Source organism: Salvelinus namaycush, chromosome 1, assembly GCF_016432855.1.
Source record: "Salvelinus namaycush isolate Seneca chromosome 1, SaNama_1.0, whole genome shotgun sequence".
NCBI classification, from domain to species: domain Eukaryota; kingdom Metazoa; phylum Chordata; class Actinopteri; order Salmoniformes; family Salmonidae; genus Salvelinus; species Salvelinus namaycush.
In genome coordinates this window covers 75,648,382-75,675,204 of record NC_052307.1, presented here as the reverse complement: position 1 = coordinate 75,675,204, position 26,823 = coordinate 75,648,382, and the positions used below count along the sequence as shown (strand labels likewise).

General features: G+C 40.9%; 3 protein-coding genes across 5 annotated transcripts in view; 1 reads left to right on the top strand and 2 right to left on the bottom strand.

Annotated features, from left to right (window-relative positions):
• The first annotated feature begins 1,306 nt into the window (after positions 1–1,306).
• Positions 1,307–11,504, top strand: LOC120048849. 3 transcript variants are annotated; one of them, XR_005477047.1, is made up of 3 exons: positions 1,307–1,405; positions 10,231–10,364; positions 10,442–11,504. XR_005477047.1 is itself a non-coding variant. In XM_038995148.1 (3 exons), exon 1 carries the CDS (start codon positions 5,933–5,935, stop codon positions 7,064–7,066), a length of 1,134 nt encoding a protein of 377 aa, XP_038851076.1. In that variant the 5' UTR covers positions 5,919–5,932; the 3' UTR covers positions 7,067–10,019; positions 10,231–10,364; positions 10,442–11,504. The 3 variants fall into 3 exon arrangements, 2 of the variants coding, with proteins under 2 accessions (XP_038851076.1, XP_038851067.1); XM_038995148.1 differs by lacking the exon at positions 1,307–1,405 and adding an exon at positions 5,919–10,019; XM_038995139.1 differs by lacking the exon at positions 1,307–1,405 and having other exon boundaries at positions 5,919–10,364.
• Positions 11,505–12,140: 636 nt separating this feature from the next.
• On the bottom strand, positions 12,141–21,136 carry scamp2l (secretory carrier membrane protein 2, like). The gene is made up of 9 exons (XM_038995127.1): positions 20,994–21,136; positions 20,254–20,331; positions 19,534–19,623; positions 17,987–18,104; positions 17,190–17,318; positions 16,491–16,650; positions 16,165–16,266; positions 15,308–15,425; positions 12,141–15,120 (listed from the first exon to the last, which is right to left on the bottom strand). The coding sequence occupies exons 1-9, from the start codon at positions 21,048–21,050 to the stop codon at positions 14,974–14,976; spliced, it is 999 nt and encodes a 332-aa protein (XP_038851055.1). The 5' UTR covers positions 21,051–21,136; the 3' UTR covers positions 12,141–14,973.
• A 3,613-nt stretch (positions 21,137–24,749) lies between these two features.
• LOC120052988 (unconventional myosin-IXAa-like) overlaps positions 24,750–26,823 on the bottom strand; it is a 65,614-nt gene continuing 63,540 nt past the window's right edge. Inside the window, exons 30-32 of the mRNA XM_039000244.1 lie at positions 26,279–26,490; positions 25,887–26,029; positions 24,750–25,678 (exon numbers count right to left, since the gene is read on the bottom strand). Of these exons, the coding sequence (XP_038856172.1) occupies positions 25,179–25,678; positions 25,887–26,029; positions 26,279–26,490 (855 nt within the window). The 3' untranslated portion in view covers positions 24,750–25,178. The remainder of the gene's footprint in view (positions 25,679–25,886; positions 26,030–26,278; positions 26,491–26,823) is intronic.

Sequence of the window (26,823 nt, the reverse complement as noted above, 5' to 3'; positions counted from 1 at the left end):
TGAAAATGTCTGTTTCTTTCGCGTCGGGGACAACAGTCATTGACAACTGTAGCGTTGTAGCTAAGCCTAACCCTTTTCCTAACCTTAACCGTAGTCTCCTAACCTGCCACATTAATTCACCTAACCGCTAATTAACTTAACCTGCCATGCTTATTCACCAAACCTGCCACGTAAATTATCCGAACATGCCACAAGAAGATACAAATGGTCCAATCAGGAGGACCCAAGCGCCTGGAGAGACAACATCAACAGTGATTATGGAGGATTTACAGGTAACTGCCAAAATAAAGGAAACTAGGCATGGGGCCGCCAAGAGCCGCCAGAACAGCTTCAGTGTGCCTTGGTATAGATTCTACAAGTGTCTGGAACTCTATTGAAGGGACACAACACCATTGTTCCACTAGAAATTCCATAATTTGGTGTTTTGTCTCAGGTGCTGCTCCAGAATCTGCCATAAGTGTTCAGTTGGGTTGAGATCTGGTGACAGATGTGCCATGGCATAAGGTTTATATCGTTTTCATGCTCATCAAACCCCTGTGCACTGTGGATGGGGCATTGTCATCCTGGAAGAGACCCCTCCCATCAGGGTAGAAATGATTCACGATAGGTTGAAGGTGGTCACTCATAATGGCTGTGTATTTATTGGCGTGTATCTTGCCCTCTAAGGGGCTGAGGGGACCTGAACCAGGGCTCTCCAACCTTGTTCCTGGAGAACTATCCTCCTGCAGGTTTTCGCTCCAACCCCAGCTCTCAGGGAACAGGGTATGAGAGGCCTGACCTAAACCATGCCAGGAAAATATACCCCACACCATAACAGAGCCGCCAGAACCCTCATTTACTCAAGTTTTTGCCTGTATTTAGCAATTGATTTTTCTTAAACTATATTTGGGTTTACCAGAGATTCGTGCTGGCTAGGGTTGTCACTACCTTCCATCACAAAGTCATATGGCTAAACCCTGTCTATTTCTACAATATATATATTTTTAAAATTTGATTTTAAACCTAAGCTTAACCAGACTGCTAACCTTATCCCTATCCCTAACCTTAAATGAAGTCCAAAAATCGATGTACGATATTGCCAATTTTGTGATTATGGATTGAAGTGAAACTAAGTCAGGTAAAAACGAAAACGGGCACTGTGGCCTCCAGTGCGTTAGGTGGCGACATTGCGATATTTGACTCCAGAAATAAAGACGAAGAAAGTGTCCAATCAGGAGCGAGAATGACAGTCACAACAAATACGGATGCTTCCGATCTGGTCACAAATAATAAGCCACATTATAATAATAAGCCCCCCTCTGTTGGCTAGTCTTGATAGTCCCACGCCTTGAAAACAGACGAAGTCTGCACATTTGTTTTGTCCAATTCCAAACAGTCGGAGGCTGAGGGGACTTGCAACGTCAAGGTTGGGCTAGCTAGCTAACTTGTGGGAGCCAGTTACGTTAGTGCTTTTGCAGCATTAACTATAAACAGCTATCATCCAACTGGTTTTGGTTTCATTGCTTTAGTCACGTGGTGTCAGCGAAGTGTCGACTGTTGCAGTAACAAATACTTTTTCCAATAATGTTGCGCAAAAATAACATGTTTTTATGGCAACCAGGACTTATTTCGAGAAAAACATGTGAGAACCACACTGCAACAAGTTTTATTTTACATGATCAAAATAGCTTTAGCTCTATTAGACCCCCATTCATTTTCAATTGAATTTACTTGATCTGCGACCACTAATGCCACTAAAACTCACTTGAATGGTATTGATAAGAAGTGGAACAAGGAATAGGAATGACCAAGTCTACTCCATTTCCTTAGAAATAACCCTGTCACCAACTAACGTTATTTAGCCTAGTTTGGAGTGATATGGATGTGGAACTAAAGCTTGAGGTGGATGAGACGGATATTCCTATATCCCCATCTGTTATTAAGGCTGATCTTTTTGATACACAAGCAGATTATGGATATGATATGAATCCTCATGAAATGACATCACAGCAAACATGTGATGGTAGAGCAAGAGATGTGGAGATTAAAGCAGAATCAATAGGCCTGACCAATATTGGTGCTCAAGACAGGGAGATTACAGATAATGTGCTTGTATCGAGTATCAACTCTGTGTCACAGGCCGTAGGTGTAAAGAGAGTCCTTCTGATTACAAACGTTGAAGGTAAACATGTGCTTGTCCATACAGAGCAAGATAACCCCAGCACCTCTATCAAAGACGAATCATGTTTTCAACCCAGTGAAACTCAAATTGGAAATGTATTTAGGCCTACACTGTCTCAATCACCACTGTCAGCTGCAGAAAGTGCTTGTTCTGGAGGTCAAATCGACCCAACTGCACATTTAGAGGACTACAATCTAAAGAGTAAAAAAACAAACTGGCAGTTTTTTGTAAATGCCTCAAAACGAATCCATTTGGAACACCGCAAAAAAGTAGGTGTTGATTTCAATGTTGGATCTGGAGAAAAACAGAAACTTGACTTAAAGCTACTCACTAATGGTGTAATGATTGAGATCTCAGATTTAGCCAAATACTTTAGGACCTCTCAGCATGTCATCTGTGATATTCTAGAATACAACTTTGATCTTTGTCTTCAAAGTGATCAACGTCGTGAATTCACAAGTAGGACTAACCAAAAAGTAACGTACTTAATGACATTGACAAAGTCCAAAGTCTCAAAACCTGGATTGTTAACTCAAGTCTTTGAACTTCCTATGACAATGACAGTATCAAAAACACGCTACTCATGTGTAAAGCACTCAAATGACATTGTGTCAGCTAACCAGAGATTGAAAAAAGATGTAGAAATACAGCAATTGGTTATAAAGGAGGAGGAGGAATGTGTCCCTATAATGTCCTTTGAGGAAGATTGGTTGGTTGAGTATGAAAAGGCTGAACAGGACAACACTGTCTCTCTGATGAACTTTGACCTTGATACCAGCCAGGTATCTCATCATGTCAAAGAGACCATGTCTAATGAAACAGATGTACCACAGAGTGCTGTTGAAACAGCAACACTTGCCCTCAAGAATGGACCTACAAACATCTGTATTAAGGATGAACCTAATCTGGACCTTGTATCAACTCTGCATGTTAAAATGGAGACCATCTCTACTGACACAGATGTATCTCTGTTTGATGACGAAGCAGTACACAGACCTACAAGGGACCTATATTTTATGACATCTGTAACAGAAGATAAAACGATGGACCTCTACCCCGTCTGTAAGAAAATAGGTTTAGATCTTGATGTGAAATCAATAGGTGAGGCAAAAGAAAAGCTTGACTTGTGTTTATTGACCAAAGGTGCAATGATTGAAGTGGGCCATTTTGCCAAAAAAGTATATGGAACTTACAGGCAGATTATCATGGATGTCCTCGAGTACAATTTTGATATTGATTTGCAAAAGGATAAAGATCTTCTTGAAAACATCCTCCTCAACTTACGATTAGTCGAAAAGAAAACAAGGCCGAATTTGAAAGGCATGTTAATTAACTTTTTATGGCTGCAGGGGCAGTATTGAGTAGCTCTGATTAAAGGTGCCCATTTCAAACGGCCTCGTACTCAATTCTTGCTCGTACAATATGCATATTATTATTACTATTGGATAGAAAACACTCTCTAGTTTCTAAAACCGTTTGAATTATATCTGTGAGTCAAACAGAACTCATTTGGCACAAACTTCCTGACCAGGAAGTGGAAAGTCTGAAATCGATGCTCTGTTCTACTTCCTGCCTATACATGGGCATGATACGTAAGAGTCTACGTGCACTTCATAGACCTTCCCCTGGATGTCAAGAGGCTGTGAGAGAAGAAATTTAGTGTTTATCTTGGTCTGAAGTTGAATACAAGCTCTTTGTATGACGTGTCCCTCATTTCCGGTACTCTTGGGAGCGCGAGGTGGACAGTGGGATTGCCTTCTTTTTAGCTGCCGTTATGGACGACCAATATCTCCGGCTTTGATTTTATTTGATACATGTGACCATATCATCGTAAAGTATGTTTTTTCAATATAGTTTAATCAGATTATTGACATTTTTTCGGGAGTTTTGCCGTGTTCCGTTCTCTGACTTTGTTGACGATGGAGCGATTCGTGCCACTTGGCTAGTGCGCGTGCTAATTGAAGAGGGAAAGTTGCCGTTCTAAATCCAAACAACGACTGTTCTGGACAAAGGACACCTTGTCCAACATTCTGATGGAAGATCAGCAAAAGTAAGAAACATTTTATGATGCTATTTCATATATCTGTCGTACATGTGAATTAGTCGTCGGCGCCCAACCTTTGGGTACTCTAGCTATACCGAAGCTGCATATCGTAATGAAGTTATTTTTAGAATTCTAACACTGCGATTTCATTAAGAACTAATGGATCTATCATTTCCTATACAACATGTATTTTTTTGTTATGTTTATGAATAGCTATTTGGTCAGAATATGTGTGTCAGAAAAAGTGTCAGGAAAAATCCGGACGTAGTGGGAAAAAGTAGCTAAGTTAGCACAATGTGTAACCATTGATTTCAGCTCTAAATATGCACATTTTCGAAGAAAACATAAGTGTATGTATAACCTGATGTTATAGGATTGTCATCTGAGGAAGAAAATCAAGGTTAGTCAAAAATTATATATCTTTTGCTTGTTTGTTACGATCGCTTACTTTTGCTACTGGGAAATTGCTTGTGTTTTTGGCTATTGTGGTAAGCTAATATAACGCTATATTGTGTTTTCGCTGTAAAACACTTGATAAATCGGAAATATTGGCTGGAATCACAAGATGCCTGTCTTTCAATTGCTGTACACTATGTATTTTTCAGAAATGTTTTATGATGAGTATTTAGTTATTTGGCGTTGGTGTCTGTAATTATTCTGTCTGCTTTCGGTGCAATTTCTGATTGTAGCTGCAATGTAAACTATGATTTATACCTGAAATATGCACATTTTTCGAACAAAACATAGATTTATTGAATAACATGTTATAAGACTGCCATCTGATGAAGTTGTTTGTTGGTTAGTTTGGTTGGTTCTTGGTTAGTTAGGTTGGCTTTGTGCATGCTACCTGTGCTGTGAAAAATGTCTGTCCTTTTTTGTATTTGGTGGTGAGCTAACATAAATATACGTGGTGTTTTCGCTGTTAAACATTTTAAAAATCGGACATGTTGGCTGGATTCACAAGATGTGTACCTTTCATATGCTGTATTGGACTTGTTAATGTGTGAAAGTTAAATATTTAAAAAATATATATTTTGAATTTCGCGCCCTGCACTTGAGCTGGCTGTTGTCATAAGTGTACCGACGTCGGGCTTGCAGCCATAAGAAGTTTTTAAGTAAAGAAAAACGAATTGTTACAGGAAACTTTAACAATTGTGCCTCCCAAAAAAAGTAAATATGCAGTAATTTCAGGTGACATGGAGGTCACTAGGGCATCAGCTGTGTCAAAAGATCAAAGACTTAAAGAAGTAACAAAAAGAAGACGACTAGATTTAATGAGGAAAAAGGAAGAAAGAGAAACATTCACAGCAAGGAAGATGAAGACAGACCAATTTGAAAGAGCCAGACACGTTTCTCAGTGTGTTAAGACAGAGAGTGTCTTTACTGAGACTGATTCAACACAGTTTTCAGATGAGACTGCAATACTTGACCATGAGAATGGATCTGCTGACATCTGCATAAAGGAAGAGACTGATCTGGACTTTATATCTCTTCAGGATGTTAAGATGGAGACCATCAACACAGAGACCGATGTAATACAGTGTAATGCTGAAGCAGTGCACAGACGTGTTATGAACCAATCCTTAATGGTCTCCACAGTGAAAAAAACAGCTGCTCTACCTGGGAAATCTGAAAGAAATGTCAGGCGTAAAAAGTCAGGTCAAGGAAAATTAGTTTCTAACAGGATACAGAAAGCAAATAACATAAAGGAAGTGAAATATCAGACGATGGCCAATGACATCTGCTCAGTAAATGACTCAAAAATAACTGAATTAAAGCAGACCTCCGCTGGAGGGAAGGTTGTGGACCCATACCCCAACTGCAAGAAAATAGGTGTAGATTTCCATGTTGGATCTGGAGCAAAACAGAAACTTGACATAGGTCTACTGACTAATGGGGTAATGACTGAGGTTTCACATTTTGCCGAAGAGATGAATCGATCTCACGCACATGTCATCTGTGATATTTTAGATTACAACATTGATCTTGGTTTGCAAAATGATCAACGCCATGAATTCGCAATTCGGACTATGGCGAAAGTAAAGTACTTGATGGGGAAGTCCAGACTGCAAAGACCTGACTTGATAACAAAAGTCTTCGAACTTCCTGATCCAAGGGCAATACCTGTATCAAAAACACATGTAAACTCCAACCTTTTAAATGACAATGTGTCATTTAGTCTGAGATTGAATAAAGATGTAGAAATACAGCAATTGGTTATAGAGGAGGAGGAGGAATGTGTCTCTATAATGTCCTTTGAAGAAGATGGGTTGGTTGAGTATGAAAAGGCCCAAAAGGACAACACTGTCTCTCTGATGAACTTTGACCTTGATGCCAGCCAGGTATCTCCTCATCATGTCAAAGAGACCATGTTTAATGAAACAGATGTTGAAACAGCAACACTTGCCCTCAAGAATGGACCTACTAACATCTGTATTAAGGATGAACCCAATCTGGACCTCGTATCAACTCAGCATGTTAAGATTGAGACCATCTCTACTGACACAGATGTATCACTATCTGATGAGGAAGCAGTACACAGACCTACAAGGGACCAATCTTTTATGACATCTGCAACAGAAGATAAAACAACGGACCTCTACCCCCTTTGTAAGAAAATAGGTTTAGACCTTGACGTGAAATCAAAAGGTGAGGGAAAAGAAAAACTTGACTTCCGTTTATTGACTAGAGGTGTAATGCTCGAAGTTGCAAAGTTTGCGGCCGATGTGTGTGGAACCTACAGGCAGATTGTCTCTGCTGCTCTTGAGTACAATTTTGATCTTGATTTCTCCCAAAAAATAGATCTCCTTGAAAATATAATTCATAACTTAAGATCAGTCAAGAAGAAAATGAAAAGTTGAAGTTGGGGACTGAAAGGCAAAAAAGTTGAATTGCTAAAAGAAAAGTTCTCAATGGCGCCTCATTGGAAACGTTCTGGGATTTCAAATGTAACAGAAGAAAGGCCACTGAATTACAGGAGGGAAAAAAAATAGAGAAGCTTTAATAGCCGAGAAGGTGCAGGAAGACAAATTTGAAACAACCAGACAAGTTCCTCAGAGTATAAAGACTGAGAGCGTCTTTACTGAGACTGATGCAACCCGGTTTGCTGATGAGACAGCAATACTCGGACGTGAGAATAGATCTGCTGACATTTTCACAAAGGAAGAGTCTGATCGTCAATCTGGGGTCATAGAGCAAGCCTCGGACTCAGAGAACAACCAAGTAAACATTTGCTGGACATGTATCCATAAAATCTTAATGTGTAAACAGGTACATTGGAGGAGATGGATTTTATCCAAATTTAAAAACTGTTTTGGTTATCAGATTGGTTACGAAAATAATTTCAAACCAATCCTTGCTAAATACAGATCAGATGTCCTACCAGTCATAGTTGAGAAATATGATGGCTTTAGCCACGCTGAGAAGACAATCATTTCCCTTGTGAATCAGCTCTTTTGTGGCTTACATTTGATTGACGGCTTGGCTCACCAGGCAAAAACAACTCTTCTTCTCTGGACAATGTTATTTTAGGAGAAAAGGAAGTAGGAGTCGAAAGCTCTCCTATCATTGGAACAACAGAGTTGGAGTCTGGAACAGTGCGTTTGGGGAATACTGTTTAGTGATGCTGTCCAAGAACAGCGATGGGGAATGGACAGTTATCTTGTTCCGTTCAAAACCTTTCTGGCAAGCAAAGGAGAATTTGATGACGTGCCCTTATCTCCATCCAGTGGAAACAGAATTGACAGTCTGTTTCATAATGCTGCTGGGGTGTATAGCATCCATAATGATATCATTGTGTTTACCAGGGACTATGAAGATGAGAGTAGTATGCTTGCAGCAGTTGCTGCTGGTTTGGAGATTCAGCCATTTAAAGCAGGATGCAGAGCTCTGGGTCTGATGGAAAAGACATTGTTGAAGGAAATGTACACTTGTTTGATGACATTGAGGTACCCAAGGACCTTGTGTTTGACAGCCCTACCATGTGGACAGACACAGACTTTTTTCAATTGACCGTTCAGATTGAGTTACTCCTAGCTAGTTTTCTGAGGGTATGTTGTAAGATGCTGCCGGTCGACCTACAGCAAATGTCAAAGATAAATGATCGCTGCAGAAAGGATTTGGAAATCTCAGAACAATTGCTAAAGGCAAAAGCCAATTCAATCAGTATTGCTGTTGAAGCCATGGGCATGTGCAAGAAGAATCACACTTGGGAATGGCTGTCCTTTTTGGATGCACCAAAAATAGTGTCAGTGTTGAAGGCTCTCCAGATAGTGTAGCTGAAGGAAGAAGGAAAGCCATTGAGGATTCATATAATTGTAGGCATAATATTGACATGAACAATGAGTTGGAACAGAGGGTCTTTTGATGAACAGATATTCAGCAGTTCCTACTCCTGTTTTCTATGTTTGTTCTAGAAGTAGATATTTTTTTGTTGAGATGTCTTGAACTCCAAGAGGACTTCAGTAACTTAACTGCCACAACTGCAGAAAAAGGGAAAATATAAAGTATTTAATGGACATGGTACAGTTCCGGGCATTAAAAAGTAAGTTTTCCCGAAGGTATCTTTTTGGTCTACTACCTTTATAGCCTTTGTATTCAGAATGATGATTGAACGTTACAGCAAAGCAATATTTGAATGGTTATTGATCATTTAGGTTATCTGAACTGTAGCTAATGTGCTTGTGACACATAGTCCAAGATTCAATCAGATCAGCTACCTGCGTAGCTGATGTTTTGATGGTGTACGAGGTGTAACTGCATCTGCTAGCAGCTGGTCTTGATCATTATCATGACGAAAGTGAAGGTGTAGGCTAAATAGAAATAATGACGCTCAAATTGAAAATCATGAAACAAAATAAGGAGGATTTCTATCAGCCTAATGGAGGTGTAGATTACATCTAACATTCCAGCATTCAAACTTATGAACCCGGCTGCATTGGATTTCTCTTAATGTGACTCCGTGCAGCCAATGGCAATGTCCGCTTTGCCGGGAGCTGCTTGTGGATTTGACAGCTCTAACGCAGTTCCACCTCAGACACCTCCAAAACGTAAGCTATGCGGATGTCGGCTAAAGCGGATTTGATTGAATCGGGCCCATAGTTACACTATAGCATAATGAGTAGTATCAGTTGTATTGAACTTTGAAGTTTAGGCTTTTTCCAAAGCGTTCCAATAACATTGACATGTCCATGTTTTTGAACAATGCAGCAATATCTAGCAATACAATAATAACAATACAAACATAATAACTAAATATATATATATATATATTTATATAAAAGAGTGAAATTAAGAAATCATAAAGAGTAATGTCAGAGTCCGGCAGTCATGGGTGCACACAGGGAGTACAGGCGGGGGCTGAGCACACACCCCTGTGGGGCCCTCGTTTTGAGGATCAGCGCGGCGCAGAGTTTGTTGCCTACCTCCATCTTCTTTATATTAGTATGCTACCTCCCAGTTTATCTTAGTCATGCCGTTCCATTAATACAGAGGCTTAGTCTGAATAGTCTTTGTGGATTCCCTTGGCCTCCCTTTCACTTGCCTGGTCCTGACTTTGAAACCTGAAGACTGAAAACAGCAAAAGAACAAAGCCATTTAAAAGGTTATTGTTTTATTTTATTATTGATTTTTACTGGACTGGGACAGGCTGTTTTATTTTTTCATATTTTTGTTGGAGGGATCAATAAGTTATCAAGTTTTCATCAAGTCTATATTCATCCATTTTTGACCTAAGAAAGTACACTTCTTTAATCCACGATTTGAAAGTAAAAAATAAGATATTCTTGAAAAGGATGAGTTTCACTGGATCAAAAGGTAATGCAGTGTGTTCATGACCCATCTGTGTGCTGTTAGTTATTGTAGCTAATAATGTTAATCAAATTCTTTACATTTATACAGTAATCTTTATTTTATTTATTCATGTCCTATTCAGACTGAAGTTCCAATAACATCGACTTAAACTTGTAATTAATGTAGGCTAATTGTAATTGCTTGTTCTGATAACGTCATACACGTGTTTTCACAGGTGATGCTAATATATGTTTCCAGCAGCAGTGTCCCTAAAGCTGCAGGGTCTTATCGTTCCTTCTTCATGTTCAACTCTTCATAAGTGAATACCTCAAAGCCCTAAAGAAGTTTTGTCAATCTTTTTAGTCACAGGTTAGTCAAATAATTGATTAAATACTTATTGTTTTGCTCTTTTCATCCCTGCTTATATTACTGTTATTCCCATCTAGTGGGGGTGAAGGAGGCCATCTACAGTATGACAGGAGCAGAGGTGTGTTCACCCAGAGAAGGAGGCCATCTACAGTATGACAGGAGCAGAGGTGTGTTCACCCAGAGAAGGAGACCATCTACAGTATGACAGGAGCAGAGGTGTGTTCACCCAGAGAAGGAGGCCATCTACAGTATGACAGGAGCAGAGGTGTGTTCACCCAGAGAAGGAGACCATCTACAGTATGACAGGAGCAGAGGTGTGTTCACCCAGAGAAGGAGACCATCTACAGTATGACAGGAGCAGAGGTGTGTTCACCCAGAGAAGGAGACCATCTATAGTATGACAGGAGCAGAGGTGTGTTCTTATTTCATGAACAGATTTCCTGCTTGCCATACTAGAGGGAGGTACTGGTTGTCTTTCAACTCCACACCATGGGATGATTGACCTGGATCTTAACCAGAACAGACTTCACCAGACACAGTAGAAGTGAGGTCACAGGAAACAGACTGATTTGTGAAGAGGGACTACATCACCCAGAAAGCATTGCAGCAGCGTGTCCCTGGAGGCCCACAGCTTTGTTGGATGTAATGCATTGTTCTCGACCTCTCAGTGTTCGGAAATAAGACTTGTAAACTCGGTGCATCATGTTACATGCATTCACGTACCTTGAACCAAGGTCAACCTAGGTACCGAGGTCAACCATAAACGAACAGTACAGCTATCATGCTGGCATGAAATGGCAGTTGAAAATAGCTTTTCGAGATCAGTCCAAACGTTCCTCCTGACTGTTATAATCAACATGTTTGAATGCTAAAATGATATGGGACTACGTTTTTCTATTGCAACGCTTGAATCACGTTCATATTTTTGGTTATAACCTGCACAACTTTTGAGCTCTTGGTTGTTTGCTTTTAAAAATAGTTTTTAGTACTAACTTTTGTTTGTTTACATTAAACTACTAGTTTTTGTTGTTTCCACCAAGACTGAAACTTGATATAGCTCCTTGTGGTTCGACATTCATATGGTCCCCCTGCCTGTGTGGGATTGAATTCCGGCCCCTGTATCTCCCCTTTATTCATATCTGTCACAATAAACAATAAAACATTTCTTTAAAAAAAAATCTGATGAGATAAAATCAAATTTAATAACCCAGTCAATTTCTCAAATGATCTGTATTTTAGAGTTCGTTGTCATATTTATTTATTTTTCCCTTCGTTGTGCTGTCAGCTCATATTATTAATTATATAGATGTTTTTAGATAACTAATTATCTGTGACTAAATGGGACTGTTGATGGGTCAGCTAGTTTAGCTACAATAGGCTGCAGTAATGCTGCATGATAGAAGCCAGGCTGCATGTTTCTGTAAAACCCCTAAGAAGATACAAATGGTTGAATCAGGATCCAAGTGCCGTCCATCCCCAAATCGCGAGCGAGAGGAAAGTGGGGAGACATCATCCCCCTACGACATGTAGGGCTGTTGGCACATTCATAACAAGTCGGAAACTAGGAACCGCCGGTTCAGAGTTAAAATGAACGTACGCTATATACGTAGAGCTTCCTATTGATTGATTCTGATACTTTCCAAGTGGAAAAGTTGGGTAGCATCTTTCTACAATGACTTTCCTAGTTCCAACAGCACTTGAACGCCCCACAGGCAGACAGAAAGCCTGGGCATGTACCTTTTTTGTTATAAAAAAACATTTGAAAAACATTTGACGTTCGAGAGAAAAGAAATGCATCCATTTATTGAATAATAGCGGTAACAATAGATCTATAAATTACTTCAGAGATAAGTCGTAAAAATCCCTCAGACAAAATAACAGCTTTGTAACATGTCAGACATATGTACAGTGACAAACAGATTTGACCCTTGACCTCCAGAAGGACAGCCATCCTGGAGAGCTACTGGGTGTGCACTGTGCAGGCTTCCATTCCATCCCTACTTGATTCAACCAAATCAGAAGCTATCAGCTAATCATGCAAGGCCCTGATGAGCAGTTGAATTAGGTGTTAGAGCAGGGCTAAAACAAAAGCCTGCACACCCAGTAGCTCTCCAGAAGAAGGGTTGGACACCCCTGTGCTAGATGCTCTCCAGAAGAAGGGTTGGACACCCCTGTGCTAGATGCTCTCCAGAAGAAGGCTTGGACACCCCTGTGCTAGATAACACCCAGTAACAGTACACTACCCAATAGAAGGATCAGATAAATACAGAAGTATCTGGACAAACATTCAGAACACAGATGGATCATAATGGTAGTTAATAGGCAGAAGGTGAGGCTCATTTAAAGTCATGTCTCAGTGAGTTTTAGGCTCAAAAATAAATCCCAGTGTCAGCTACATAACATCAGAGTTGACATATCAGCAACCAACAGCGGTAGTGTAGCAAATGTCCAGTAGACAGCATAGTGACATTTCAGAAAGTAACCGTACATAAAAATAATAATATGCCCGGTGTTGTAACTACTACCCAACAACTACAATCAAGAATGTAAATCTATTTTTTGAACGTTGCTGTATTAGAAGTCGTGACTTGGTTTACTGCAATCTTTAGGGTTATTGTACTGAACTTTACTTGAGGCACATATCCACAATCAATAACTAACTATTCATTAATACATTTAGATCATCATGTAATTAGTCAAATCATTAATTCATTTGTCCTGTCAGCTCATTCTATCCACGCACTCATTCTCACATGGCTGTACCTATATTACATTCACCTGTTCATTCATGCACTAAATACATTCAATCTTCCAAAAATGTCCATGAGCATGCCACAGTACCCACATTGACTGGTCTGTATCTCATTCATAGAGAAAGAAGAATTAAGTGTCAATTTAAGACTAACTAGAGTCCTTTGTCTGATTTGTAAGAAAAGATCCCACCTGTCCTGACGTCATAATACCAAAGCCACCACCTCCAAAATGTAGTTCTATGTTCATTAAAGAAACTGTCCCGTGTTTCAATATTTCTATGAAATATGACCTATTATTATTCACAATGACAAATAGTTTTCCTTCCAATTAAAATAAATAAGTACGATAAACAAAACAGCTATTCTGTGTTGGAATGGTGTGGGCGTATCACAACAGAATGGTGTGGGCGTATACCGGTTATTAAAAATATGACTGCGAGTAGACCACTGATTGGCCAGCTCATCCTCCTCTGAGGAAATAGCAAGCATTTTTTAAATTGTTTGAGGTGGGTTTTGAAGTGTTTTTTCTCCAATTTATGGTTTTGACAAAAATATGAGTATAGGATGAGTCAACAACATTATTTGAGTAGGAGTTAACAAAACATTAACTTTTAAAAAGTGAGATTTTCACTGGACAGTTACTTTAAAGTACAGTAGGAGGGATACAGGGGGTGGTGCACTAACATCTGAGTATACAGTAATTCCCATTTAGTTAAACCGTCACCCAATATCTTCATTATCGTATCTACAAAAACACAGCAGTTGCCTTATCATACTTCAGCAAGTCCAACCCTACTGAGGGATTGAAGAACAGTTAAATATGAAATCACAAAAAAAAATCTAAGGAAAATAAAACCATTCATCCCTTCAATATATCAGAGCAAAAATAAACCTCAACAACAATGTAAACTTCACAAAATGTAATTCCTTCAGTAGACATTTCAGTGTTTTTCCCTCAGATGCCCACTTCAGTAATGTTTTTGTACCCAAACCCTTTTAGTGTTAGGAAAGAACAGAATCCTGCACTAACAGTGGCTCTTCACAACTAGAGTTGGAGATCTCTGCGTTAAAAGGTACAGTATGTCCTGAGAAGAGGACTTGAGTGTCTGGATAGGGCAGTACAGTGAGGAAGAAGAGAACATAACGAGGTAAAGACTAGACTATGGGACAGCGCAATTGATATACTGAACACAACTTAATTTGAGATTGTATTTTTATGATAATAAGCGCCATGCTGGTACCAAACTATTTCATTCTAGTGAGGATTAAAATGACAATGTAAAGTATTCTAGGAAGAGCATTCCTCATTCACTAGGAGCATAGTGTAATAGCATTAAAACCTACAGGAGACGAGCAAGACGGATTACGCATTCGCTTTCTTAACGTATCACATTCTACTTAGAATGAAAGTTTACACTATTGTCATGGAATGTTTGGTACCAACATGGAGGACACTTTGCCAAACTCTGGTGCCCAATCCCAAACCAACCTTAGCCCCCTACCAGCTAGACACCCCAATCCAAACCCCCTTACCAGCTAGACACCCCAAACCAACCCCCCAGACACTTGGATAAGTCCAATCAACATGGTAATAGCTCCATTTATACCCTCTGATCAGCTAAGCAGAGTTTCCACCACATTGAATACACGGGGCTAGAGGTTGAATTGGGTTTATGCATCAATGGCCGTGGTTAGAGAATGTCCATGATACAGCAGTAAATTGTAATGTTCCTGTATACCAGTCTAGTTTCTGTCCTGTCAGCCATTTCTGTTGCCATGAGACAAAACGGGGCTTTGAGTGAGTGAGAGGTGCCTAGGAAAGTTAGGAGGAACCTGGCCCTGTAGCTTTAGGATCACTAGCGTCCTTGGAAGGCCCCCTGGGCGGCTGAGGAGGCGGCGCTGGCCGCGGCGCTCTGAAAGGTCTGGTTGGTGAGGACCCCCGAAGAGAACTCCTGCTGGGCCTTGGTGAAGTTGGCCCCCGTCCGACGATACTTGGAGTGGACCTGACAAGGGGGAGAAGGCAGGGGTCAGGCACGATAGATAGGGGATTATTGAAGGGAATGGAGTTCCCTTCTGAATCTTTTCAGGCTGTATTGACCTTGGTGGGTGGATGTATTATCCACAATGACCTCAACACTTTGCAATAAGGTTTGAATCAGTTCTGAAGGATTGAGATAGCGCAAAATGTACCATTTTGAGTAGGATGATGGCGAGGACAGCGTTCACAGTGAAGCAGCCAGCCACAACCATCATGACCACAGCTACAGCCATGTTGCTTCTTATCATGGTGATGGACGAAATCCATCCACTGGAAAACAAGACAAATAACACAGCCTCATTTACACCTTCAGAAAATAAATCCATAGCAACATAACATCAATGAGGCATACAAAACCCTTTGTCGACAGAATTATTTTTAGCAAACAGTCACAAACCCACACGATGACCAACAGACAGGCAAAGTTTATTAGAATGATAATTTAGGATGACACGGGACAGTGAAGCCTACTTCACAAAATAAGCAAGACCAAAGGTTTGAGGAGCCAGAAGGGCTTTTCCCACTACTAAGCCGAACCAAACTACTGAGCTGGCCTGGTTACTGGAATCATGTTGAAAATGACAATGTGAAAATAAAATATCTGCAACAACACAATTTGGTTTGGGTCAACACGACAGTGTGAAATAAGGTAAGAGAGATGAGCCGATTGTCACACACTTACAAAGCAGCCCCCAGGACAAAGAGCACAGCAACAGATTAGCCAGCAGGAGATCTGTCAAAGAGATGCGAGAGAGAAGATGCAGGACCAGATGCACACACACACGTACACACCCACACACAAAGATGTGAAGGGAGACCTACACCCACCCAAACACAGTACATATTACACTCCCAAACACACAGTACATATTACACACACACCTGTACTTGTGTGCGCAAATACATACACAAACATACCGCACTCACACACTTTATCTCACTCTCACACACACACATGCAAAGAAGATTCCCTGAGGTGCTATCTAGTGTATCATGTTGTTTCACTGACCTGTTCCCCCACTTGGGGATCCCAACACACTGGATGATGTAGACAGACACTTGGAAGAAGAAAACAAAGAAGAAGAAGAAGAAGCTGAAGGAACTGTCCGACCTGAAGAAGAAACCAGGACAAAGGGTTAACAATCACCCGCACATATCATATGGACTTCACAATAAAACTAATTAGGTAATGTGGAATTAAGACATTCTAGTGTTAAGTAGGTTCCAGTCGGTTTTGACTTCAGCAACTCCTTCGTCGTCGTCACAAGGGACTTTACTTATATAAACACTTTTATTCAAAAGAAAAGTAGAACAATATTTGAGCAAAGAACTTGCCTGAAGGCTTTGTACACTGGCCTGTACCAACAGACGAAAGAGACGGGGGTGAAGAGGACGAACCAGAGGATGGACAGACCAAAGTCCACCCCCGCGTTTGGATCAGCCGTGAAGTAGGCCAGGCAGGCCAGAAGGTTCAGGAAGAGTGTGATACTGTGAACTGGAGAGACAAAACAAATTAATATGAGACTAGAAGAAACTGGTGCAGTGTTGGAGAGGAGCTTGGGGACTAATATCTTATGATTAGTACTTTGGGATTGTTGACTGTTGTCATTGACAAGCATGTAATATCATAAAAAACTTGTACAAAGTCTTACTCAATTAAAGGTGCAATATGCAGAAATCACTCCACCAATCCCTGGTTGCTAAAATTTGAATAATTTGCCTAATTTCAGTTTGTGACAAAACAAGTACAGTGTAGAGAATCATTGTACCATCTAAACCAGTTTTATATCTTTTCCAGAACCAAAAATATTGTATTTTCAGCTGTTTGAAGCTGGTGTGGAAAACCGAAAGTAAAAGAGGCAAAAACAAAACTTAAGAACCGGGAACATAGAAATATCACACATCGAACAGATCTACTGCTTCTTAGACTTTCTTGAATGAGAATGAGAAATATATAACTCACATTTCTATGTGAATTTGGTGGGTTGCCCAAAAAGTTACATAGTACAGCTTTAAGATGCAAGGTGTACGTACACATCCAAAGGTAGTACATCCTCTTGCATATCTTCTGGTACTCTTCAGGGATGTCTTCGTTGAAGTCCTGGTAGAAACAAGGCTTTATGGGGGAAAACTTGGGAAGTGGCGGCCAGTTGTTTTCTTTTGCTGTCAAATAAAGAGTTTACTGCCATGAAGAGTTACATGGGTACATAATCAGACGAAGCAATACAAGTACAACGTAACTTAGAAAGATAAAACACTACAGTAGGGAGTCAACTTAAAAGGTAGTGATGGATTCTGTTAAATTGTAACATGTTTAAAGTTAAACTGCAGTTTGTTAGTATCCTGTTTAGTGAATGATTACTGTGAGTATTAATGGAGTTCAGGCCATGAAACTGTGTGTATGCTAATTTAGGAAGGTTGACCTAATTAGATAAAAGGAAATTGCCTAGGATTAGAGAGCAGGGTCAGGCCCAGGATGAAGATGGACGGGGTGTGGTTCTGACATCTAGGTAAATAAGAGGATCATGGACATTCCACAGGAGAAAGGAGGGAAACTCATTGAGGTCATAAAATGTACAGCTGGGGAGGTGACACGTACAAGGGAAGAGTATAAGATGTGTTGTGAGCTTTCTAAATGTATGCACTCAGCTGATGGCATCCTTGGTATTAAACACTTGAAACTTCTCTTGAGCTTTTGGTCTCAATTCCTCATTGCAAAAAGGTTGCAATAGCATTTTTCTTTTTAACAGAAGTTGAATCAACATTTGTATTTATAATTTGGTCAAGACAGATTTCAATTGAACATAATCAAGTGACAATCTATAACTTACTAATGTGGCCTCCAGGCCTGTTCTGGAGCGCCTGCTCTTTCCGATCCAGTTCAGCAGCTTTCTTCTCCAGCTCCTCCTGTTGCCTGAGCAGGTTAGCCTGGGCAGCAGCCGCAGTCGCCTGGTGGACAATGGGAAAGAGCTGTGTTACAAACCATCTTTATTTATTTATCCTTTATTTTACCAGGTAAGTTGACTGAGAACACGTTCTCATTTGCAGCAATGACCTGGGGAATAGTTACAGGGGAAAGGAGGGGGATGAATGATCCAATTGTAAACTGGGGATTATTAGGTGACCGTGATGGTTTGAGGGCCAGATTGGGAATTTAGCCAGGACACCGGGGTTAACACCCCTACTCTTACGATAAGTGCCATGGAATCTTTAATGACCTCAGAGAGTCAGGACACCCGTTTTACGTCCCATCCGAAAGACGGCACCCTACACAGGGCAGTGTCCCCAATCACTGCCCTGGGGGATATTTTTTAGACCAGAGGAAAGAGTACCTCCTACTGGCCCTGTAACACCACTTCCAGCAGCATCTGGTCTCCCATCCAGGAACTGACCAGGACCAACCCTGCTTAGCTTCAGAAGCAAGCCAGCAGTGGTATGCAGGGTGGTATGCTGCTGGCATCTTGAACCAAGATGGAGTGTTCTGGCACAAAATGGTTGCAATGCATCAAGTTGGTGGGTACAATGCATTTAATAAGAAGTTTCTTCTCTGCCCATTTGCAGAGAAAATTCATACCAACTCGTGCAATTTGTTTATTACACGGTTGCATTTTCATATGCATTCGATTAAACAAACTAAACCTCCCATAACCCTGGTCAATTGTTTTCTCATCTCTATATTGTGAGGTAACTTGGAAATGGGACATGTGAAGTCTCAAACAACAATTGGAAGAATGTGTACCTAAACTACACTGTCATTACACAGTACTGGCTTATGTAAATACTACTTTGTCCACTTAAGGTAAAGTAAGACCAAAACCAGGGCCCTTGCAAAAAACCTTGAATAGTATGACCAAGTCAGGATGCTTTTCCAGTTCTCTCTGACCTTTGTTTTAATGAGCCTATTCAGATCAATGCACAGATGGGTTGGTTATTTAGCAACAAAACCGAGGCACAACTATGGGGCGAAAGAGAAGGTGTTGGTTTAGATTGTTGACAACATGTCAACTATATTTCATCTCCAATATTTATTGAAAGTATAAATATATTTGCACAATGAGTACTTTTCTCTCAAATACATCGTTATAGTTGTTGGTTAGCTAACTAGCAAATTTGCCATATTAGCGTCGACATGAAATCAGTCAAAACAAGACATAGTATTAAGAACAAGATGAAACAAGCTGAAATGATTTGCCTTCGTGTGGCCTCGCTTAGACACTTAGTCATCACAAACAATTCAGGAGTTCAGTAAATTCAAGAGTGTGTTGTATTCAGCTTTGAGAAATAGCTAGAGTCAAAAGGACGTCCTTGTTGTGTCTAAAATTGTCAGTGTACCACACTGCCAACCTCCCTCCTCCTCATTCAGGTCTCTGTTACTCACTTGTGGGGTGGGCTCCACAGCAGAAGCCTGTAGGACAGCTGGTTGGGAGGAGGCAGCAGAGATAGGGATGGTGGTCCCAGTGTGGGTGCCCTGAAACAAACAAACACACATATACACACACACACACAGTCAAAATCACAAATAAAAAGAAATCTGCATGTAGATATAGAAAACCACATGTACATATACTCTTGTCTGAACTGAAATGAAGCCTCATTCACATCATAAGACGCTCCCAAATCAACATTCTTTAACAACATATTTCCTCTGGATGTTTGTCAGATGCATTTGCTTCTTTTCAGGAAGATGATTACATCACTGTGCCCACATTAAATGAATATACATTGAAAGTAAATGTAATTGCTAAAATATACTTAGTATAAATCATTTAACATTCCTTATATTAAGCAAACCAGGCAGCACGATTTTCTTTATTCTTTAATTCACGGATAGCCAGCAGCACACTCCAACACTGACATAATTTACAAACAAAGCATTTGTGTTTAGCGAGTCTGCCAGATCAGAGGCAGTAGGGATGACCACAGATGTTCTCTTGATAAGTGTGTTAATTGGACCATTTTCCTGTCCTGCTAAGCATTTGAAATATAACGAGTCCTATTGGGTGTCAGGGAAAATGTATGGAGTAAAAATGTATGGAGTAAAAAGTACATTTATTTTCTTAAGGAATGTGATGGAGTAACTTCTCCTGGCTCATCTTACCATAGCACTGGCTGAGAATGGGTTGAATTCCTCAACGGTTTCAATCCCACCGCTGGTGATTTGTGTGACTGAGGCATCCTGTATTAGAGACAACAATATATTTTCTTACAGTAAAAACACGAAATAACAACTTCCCTCGGGTTATTTGACTGATAGTTGGTTCTTTCAGGTATAAAATCCCACGCAAACCTATAGGGGATAGTTAATTAGGCTAGAATTACAATATGTGAAAACAGAGAATAGCAGGGGGCTATATTCGTTGGCAGAGTTGCTGCCATTGACAGGTGCACTTGCTACGGGTGCATAACAATCATTACTGGTAGGAAATGAGTCCTGACCTTCTTACATGCGTAGGCCAATAAATGGCATATACTCGTCTATTAAAACAACTTCCTCCCAGTAGTCGTTTTAATTGAGGGGATGACAGGACAGGTTGTTGACAGCCAGCCATCTATGGGCCTATACAAGTCAATGGGGCCTAGCTACCTGTTTAGGTAAAGGCTAATAGAACACCTTATACGTGTCCTTATTGGCCTACCAAATATATTGACTGAAATGACTGGCACACAACATTGTCAATCATGCTACGTTCTCTCATCTGAACAAGGAAGTAGACCCATGCCCAACCCAGCAACCAACCAAACTGGTTTCTGTTGCGGCATATCTTTTACAGCGTTTAGCTGGGAACATAAGGACAACGCAAGTTAGAGCTTGCAGTTAGGTCTAAATAAATTGCTCACCTGGAAAGGATTGACATCCACTGCATCTACAAAGGGGTTCTCGTCAAATCCCGACATGTTGAGATAAAATTATCTTCTTTTGGAGGTAAACAAAACGCCAGCTTGTGCCTCTCCTCTGGCTGTTTGTCCCTCAGTCTGTTGATGGTGCTGTTTGACAGTCCTCATGTGCGCAGGCGTTGCAGGATACGCACACTGCGTCAGCTGATCTGGGGCAGTCTCGAGCGTTCATTTAATATCAATTATCTTTATTTTTAGAAAATAGGGTACAATTGGTTTCAAATGTGTGACATTCTCGTGACTTCCTAAATCCTACTCCCATGTCTCAGAGCTGTACAGTGAAGATTCCATGTCATTGATATTTTATTTAACCTTTATTTTATCAGGGAGTCATTTACCAAAGCATGTCTTGAAACCAGTTCAGAAAAGTATTTGTAGGCTATGGTAGGCTTGTAACCATAAATACATTTTTTTTTTTTAAGTATTAGTTTAAACGAAACATGCCTTAATTATATTGCACTGCATACATTATCTGGACTGTAATCTGACATGAAACTTGATGGTTCTATTTAAGTAATGTCAAATGGTTTGATATTGAAGCGAACCTGTGTCGCTGGCGTAAATGGCAAACACCCTAAGCATCATGCCGATAGGGTTAAACCATTTGGTGGTACATGTAATGTTGTTCATATTAGTGAGGATCGCTACACTGCCCCCTCTAAACGGGATGGCAAGTCCCGTGCATCGACCACATTCCGATTCCGATACGTTCGGATGGCCTCACGGCTACCATCCCATTTTTAGACACCGATGTAGAGAACGGAGGGACAGGGAAGCAGCAGGCAAACATCCTACGCATCACGCCAATAAGGGTAACCCACTTGGTGGGAATTGTAACGTGGCTCATATCTACCTAAGAGTCAGGATTTAAAACTAAATCACATTGTTTAACAGACACCCACTCTATACATGGATGTAACAAGAGTTGTTACACAGCTCTGTAAATTCATTAATTATCTTAGGCTTTTTAAAGTCTAAACATATCGCTTTGGTAAATTTGTATCTTGACAAATCAGCCTGTTCAGTGCAGTCCAGTGGTCAGCTCAGGGTTGAACCATCAGAGTCACTCTTCGGACCAGTGAAGAGATGGAGAACACCAAGTACTATGCAGAGATCGGAGGAGCACAGACAGGACACTGTCCCAGTATCTTCTTCCAGAGAGTTCAGACCAGAGCACAGAATTGTGGGCCACGCTGACTGACAAAGATAAAAAGGAACTAACCTACCTTGCAGATGAATCAAGGTGTTTGATATTAGAGTTTGAGATCATTTTAATGCAACACATATGTATGTATATATGTATGGGAAAATATACTGCAGATGTGTGTCTCGCTACACATGGAAAATGAAAGTAGACACAGACAGTATATGTTTAGTGTACATGTCTATTTGTCTGTCACACTGACCAGTAGGCCCCCATAGTTTTCAACAGCCAACAGATGTATTATTCTGTCTCATAATTGATGTACAAGTCTATGGATTTGGGTAGAGGGACTGTGTTATTTACTTAAATGGCTGAAATGGACAGTTTGCAAATGTCGAAACTATTTGGAGCTTTGCCTTAAAGTGTATAGTAGGACATGTACTGTCATGGTTAGTGCTTTGTCAGGAAGTGTATATACTAGGACATGTACTGTTATGGTTAGATCTTTGTCAGGAAGTGTATATAATAGGACATGTACTGTTATGGTTAGAGAAAGAAGAACAAATAAGACCCATCAACATTAAGCGTCTGTGAAGCACTCATATTGCATCTGGTGGAGATATTCCATCCCAACTGATTGATCAATACAGTAATTATTGTAAAGTATTATTAATAATAATTACAGGACTACCCATAAGTAAAATGTCTTTAAGTCACTTTGGATAAAAGCGTCTGCTAAATGGCATATATTATATTTATTAATAACAATACTTTATTCTACTGCTCGGTGATCATGTACACTGCACTAGTGTAATCAACCTAATTAATAATAATATGTTTTGTGTATACGATGTGTGAGCTGTGCCAAGGTCTTCCTCTTGTATGACAAATGCAAATCTGATTCTGAACCTCTGAATTAAAGCTCATGCCAGTACCATGCATAAGAAAAATATTGTATGGTACAACTACAGTACCAGTCAAATGTCTGGACACACCTACTCATCCAGGGTTGTTCTTTTATTTGTACTATTTTCTATATTGTAAAATAATAGTGAAGACATCAAAACTATGAAATAACACGTTATTGACATTTTCCGGATTGACCGACCTTCATGTCTTAAAGTAATGATGGACCGTTGTTTCTCTTTGCTTATTTGAGCTGTTCTTGTCATAATATGGACTTGGTCTTTTACCAAATAGGGCTATCTTCTGTATACCATCACTACCTTGTCACAACACAACTGATTGGCTTAAGAAGGAAAGAAATTCCACAAATGAACTTTTAACAAGGCACACCTGTTAATTGAAATGCATTCCAGGTGACTTCCTCATGAAGTTGGTTGAGAGAATACCAAGAGTGGGCAAAGCTGTAATCAAGGCAAAGGGTGGCTACTTTGAAGAATCTAAAATATATTTTGATTTGTTTAACACTTTTTTGGTGACTACATGATTCTGTGTTATTTCATAGTTTGTCTTCACTATTATTCTACAATGTAGAAAATAGTAAAAATAAAGAAAAAACCCTTGAATGAATAGGTGTCCAAACCTTTGACTGGTACTGTATAACTAACAACTTTTTCTTACACTGTAGGTATGAGGCCTTTTGACATTTTCCCCCTCAAACACTTAGAACTGTGAGGTGTTTGAATATCGTGTTTTATTTTTTATTTTTTTTATTTTTTATCTTTGAGTCTCTGATAGCTGATAAGGAATTTATATTTCAACACTGATAGTGTTACAAAAAGCATGTTTTAAACTGAAAGGGGTCTTTTGACTGTTGCCTGAAAAACAGCTGACTGTCCACCATGACAGCTCCACAAAACTATCCCAATAAAAATGTTAAACTAATACACCCAGAAAAAAACAAGAAATGGTACAAATAATGACAGAAGACAAGAAAGTGCATGTCCTTGTTTGGTTGCTATTGAGTCCAACACTGATATCTCAGGAAGACAAGGATTTGGGGGTAACATGTATCCAGAGCTAGGAGAATGGCATTTGTCCAATACATATTGTACTGTACATTCTAATTGTTGTATGGCTGTTAAGCTGTGAATGCAGTGATTTTATACACATCCGACATTCTTTACAGAGCTGGGATCCCCTTGGCTGGAATACACACCAGCTAACTTGGTCCGTTTCATGGCCGTATTTCCCTCAGGAGAGGAATAAAGCAGCACAAACTTAAAAACACATTAAGTGGTCTTCTCATACACACAAATTGACACTCAAACACGCACACAGCCTTTGTCCAATACCATACATCTCTGCCCAAGATACTCAAGAAAAAGATAAATATTTGACTTCAACTACCCAGCAGTTACTGGTGTTCCGGCTTTGTACATTATTTATACCTTTATAATATAGTTATATAGATTTATAGTTTCCATGAAATAAAAAATTTATTAAATAGGCTTAAGGGAAAAATACATTTGTAATAATAGAGGAACCACTGCTTACATTGATTGTTTTTAACTGTAAACTTTAAAGCAGCCAATGATTGAGATCTCAAGTTCATGGACACGGCAGCACTGTCAATGGCTCGGTAGCCTTTATTTTTTTCGTTCCACCTCCTAGTTTGCATCGGGACGTCAGCTCGGGAGATCTCCCGGATGCTGAGTAGTCCTCTCCCAGTGTCCCAGCATTCCCTTTTCTCTGCCTTCCTGCTCCACACGTCCCCTCTCCCCTGGGCTGAGGGAGACCCAGACCTGCAGAGGGACCATGGGGAGTGTGGTTGGCAGTTAAGGCCACAGGAGATCAACCCTTCTACTGGTTCCTCCTCTCCCACTCCCAGCATGTCCCTCTCCTGTCTCTTTGAGGTGTACTGTACACAGTACTGTGTGTACATGGCACTTGGGGGGACAGTGCTGCATCGTTGCGGACGTGGACTGAGAAAGGGTGAGCTGGAGTGTTTGAGGAAGGGGGTCAGATCGCATGCTCTTAGGGAGAGTGGGCTGTGACGAAGGAGGTGTTCCCACTGTCCTTCATACCATGAACTCATTGCTGCCGTACAACACCCGCTGCTGGGGTAAGTCAGGCGGATCCCTGCTGCGGCCCCCACTGTCATGGGAGTGCCTCAAGGGAGAGTTCTTGGATCCTTTCAGTTTCTGTTTGCCCTTTTCTGGGTTGAAGGTGCCTCGGCTGGTGAACTGTGACCTCTCTTCGAACGCCCCCTCCTGTTTGGCCGGGGGGGGACAGTCCATGCTGTCGCGGCGGGGAGGCTGGGTCAGGTACAAGCCCTGGGCAGAGCCAGAGCCAGAAGAGGGTGACTTGGAGCGGTAGCGAAAGTGGCGAGCTGTGGCCACAGAGGAGGAAGAGGACGGGTGGAAGTGGGAGGAGGAGGAGAGGGAGGAGATGGTGGAACAGGAGTCCACTGAATCCTGGGAATCTGGTTGCCTGCGTAGGTTGCGGCGTCGGTGGCTCTTCCCCTCCGACCTCTTGGTTCGGGCGACGGGGGCCAGCGTGGGTTCTCTCTCTGAGGGACCTAAAAAGGTTGGCGGTCAGACCATGATGCAGGATACTATAGTAGCAGCAGTAGAAAACTATATGTTTCAACTAAATAGAACAAATGTTTTACTCATGTCTCTTTCTGCTACACAGAATTGTAGAGAGAAACTTAAAATATAACCACAAGTTTTAACTTGCATTTTCCAAACAGGTTGACCATGGTACTGTTTAATATCATGGCATACCCGAGAAGTCGGAGGTGGCTCCTTCAGAGTCCACGTTGAGGTTCTCAGAGCTGTCGGCTGTGCCGATGGACGCCTCCGACTCCAGGGTCTCATCGTCTGATGCTCGCTGCTCCAAAGTCAGCATCTCAAAGGTTAGCTCCTCCCTGGGGTGACAAACATTGGTGAGGTCAATGCAGAAGGAAAACACACTGACAGTTTTAGTCATTCATTTTCCTCATTTTAGGTACACTTTGCCATTCATTTAAGATTCCTCAAATATCCTGCAGGTAAAGGTATGATACTGTATTTCTACATTTATTTTATAACATGCTTTTCATTGTACAACAATATCAGTTGCACATTGACTGAGGGCGCCCCCTAAATGCTACTGTAGGTATAATGCTATAAGGTACTTCTCTTTCTGCAGGCTCTCGATCTGCTCCGTCAGCACCCTCTCCTCCTGCTGCATGGCCAACTGCTGGTGCTCCGATACCTCAGGCTCCAGCCCCGCCCCCACCTCCTCACCGCCGCTCTCCTGCATTACTGCACCCGTCACGGACGGCAGGCGTGGGCTAACCGGGGGCGAGGGCGTGTGGTAGCTGAACCGCCGTACGTGGCCCTTGCCCTGCGAAACAAAGCACAAAACAGTCAGTCAGGGAGAAGTTAGTGTTAGCTTATGTTAGCTTAGGCTAATGCCAGCGTTTGTCCTGGTGTAGGATTGTCCTGATTCATGACAAGAATAGCAAAGTAGCGGGAAATGACGGCATCTGGCAGCAAATTCTATTTCAGGTTGTATAGCCAGCAACCGTTACTCCTACTACCTAGGAGGGCCCTTCCACCAAGTTACACCAAGTACATTGACGATAGACCATCAATCACATGCAAAAAACACTTTGTAATACTTGAAACATCAATGTTTCATAGTTTGCCTTTTAAACCCATAATGACCCCAAGACTC

Coding starts and splice junctions, on each gene's coding strand:
- LOC120048849 (XM_038995148.1), top strand. CDS start 5,933: ATGGCCAATGACATCTGCTCAGTAAATGACTCAAAAATAACTGAATTA.
- scamp2l (XM_038995127.1), bottom strand. CDS start 21,050: ATGTCGGGATTTGACGAGAACCCCTTTGTAGATGCAGTGGATGTCAAT. Junction 20,332..20,993: donor TGGATGTCAATCCTTTCCAG/GTGAGCAATTTA, acceptor TCTCTAATACAG/GATGCCTCAGTCACACAAAT. Junction 15,121..15,307: donor CCATCATCCTACTCAAAATG/GTACATTTTGCG, acceptor CCCCCTTGTCAG/GTCCACTCCAAGTATCGTCG.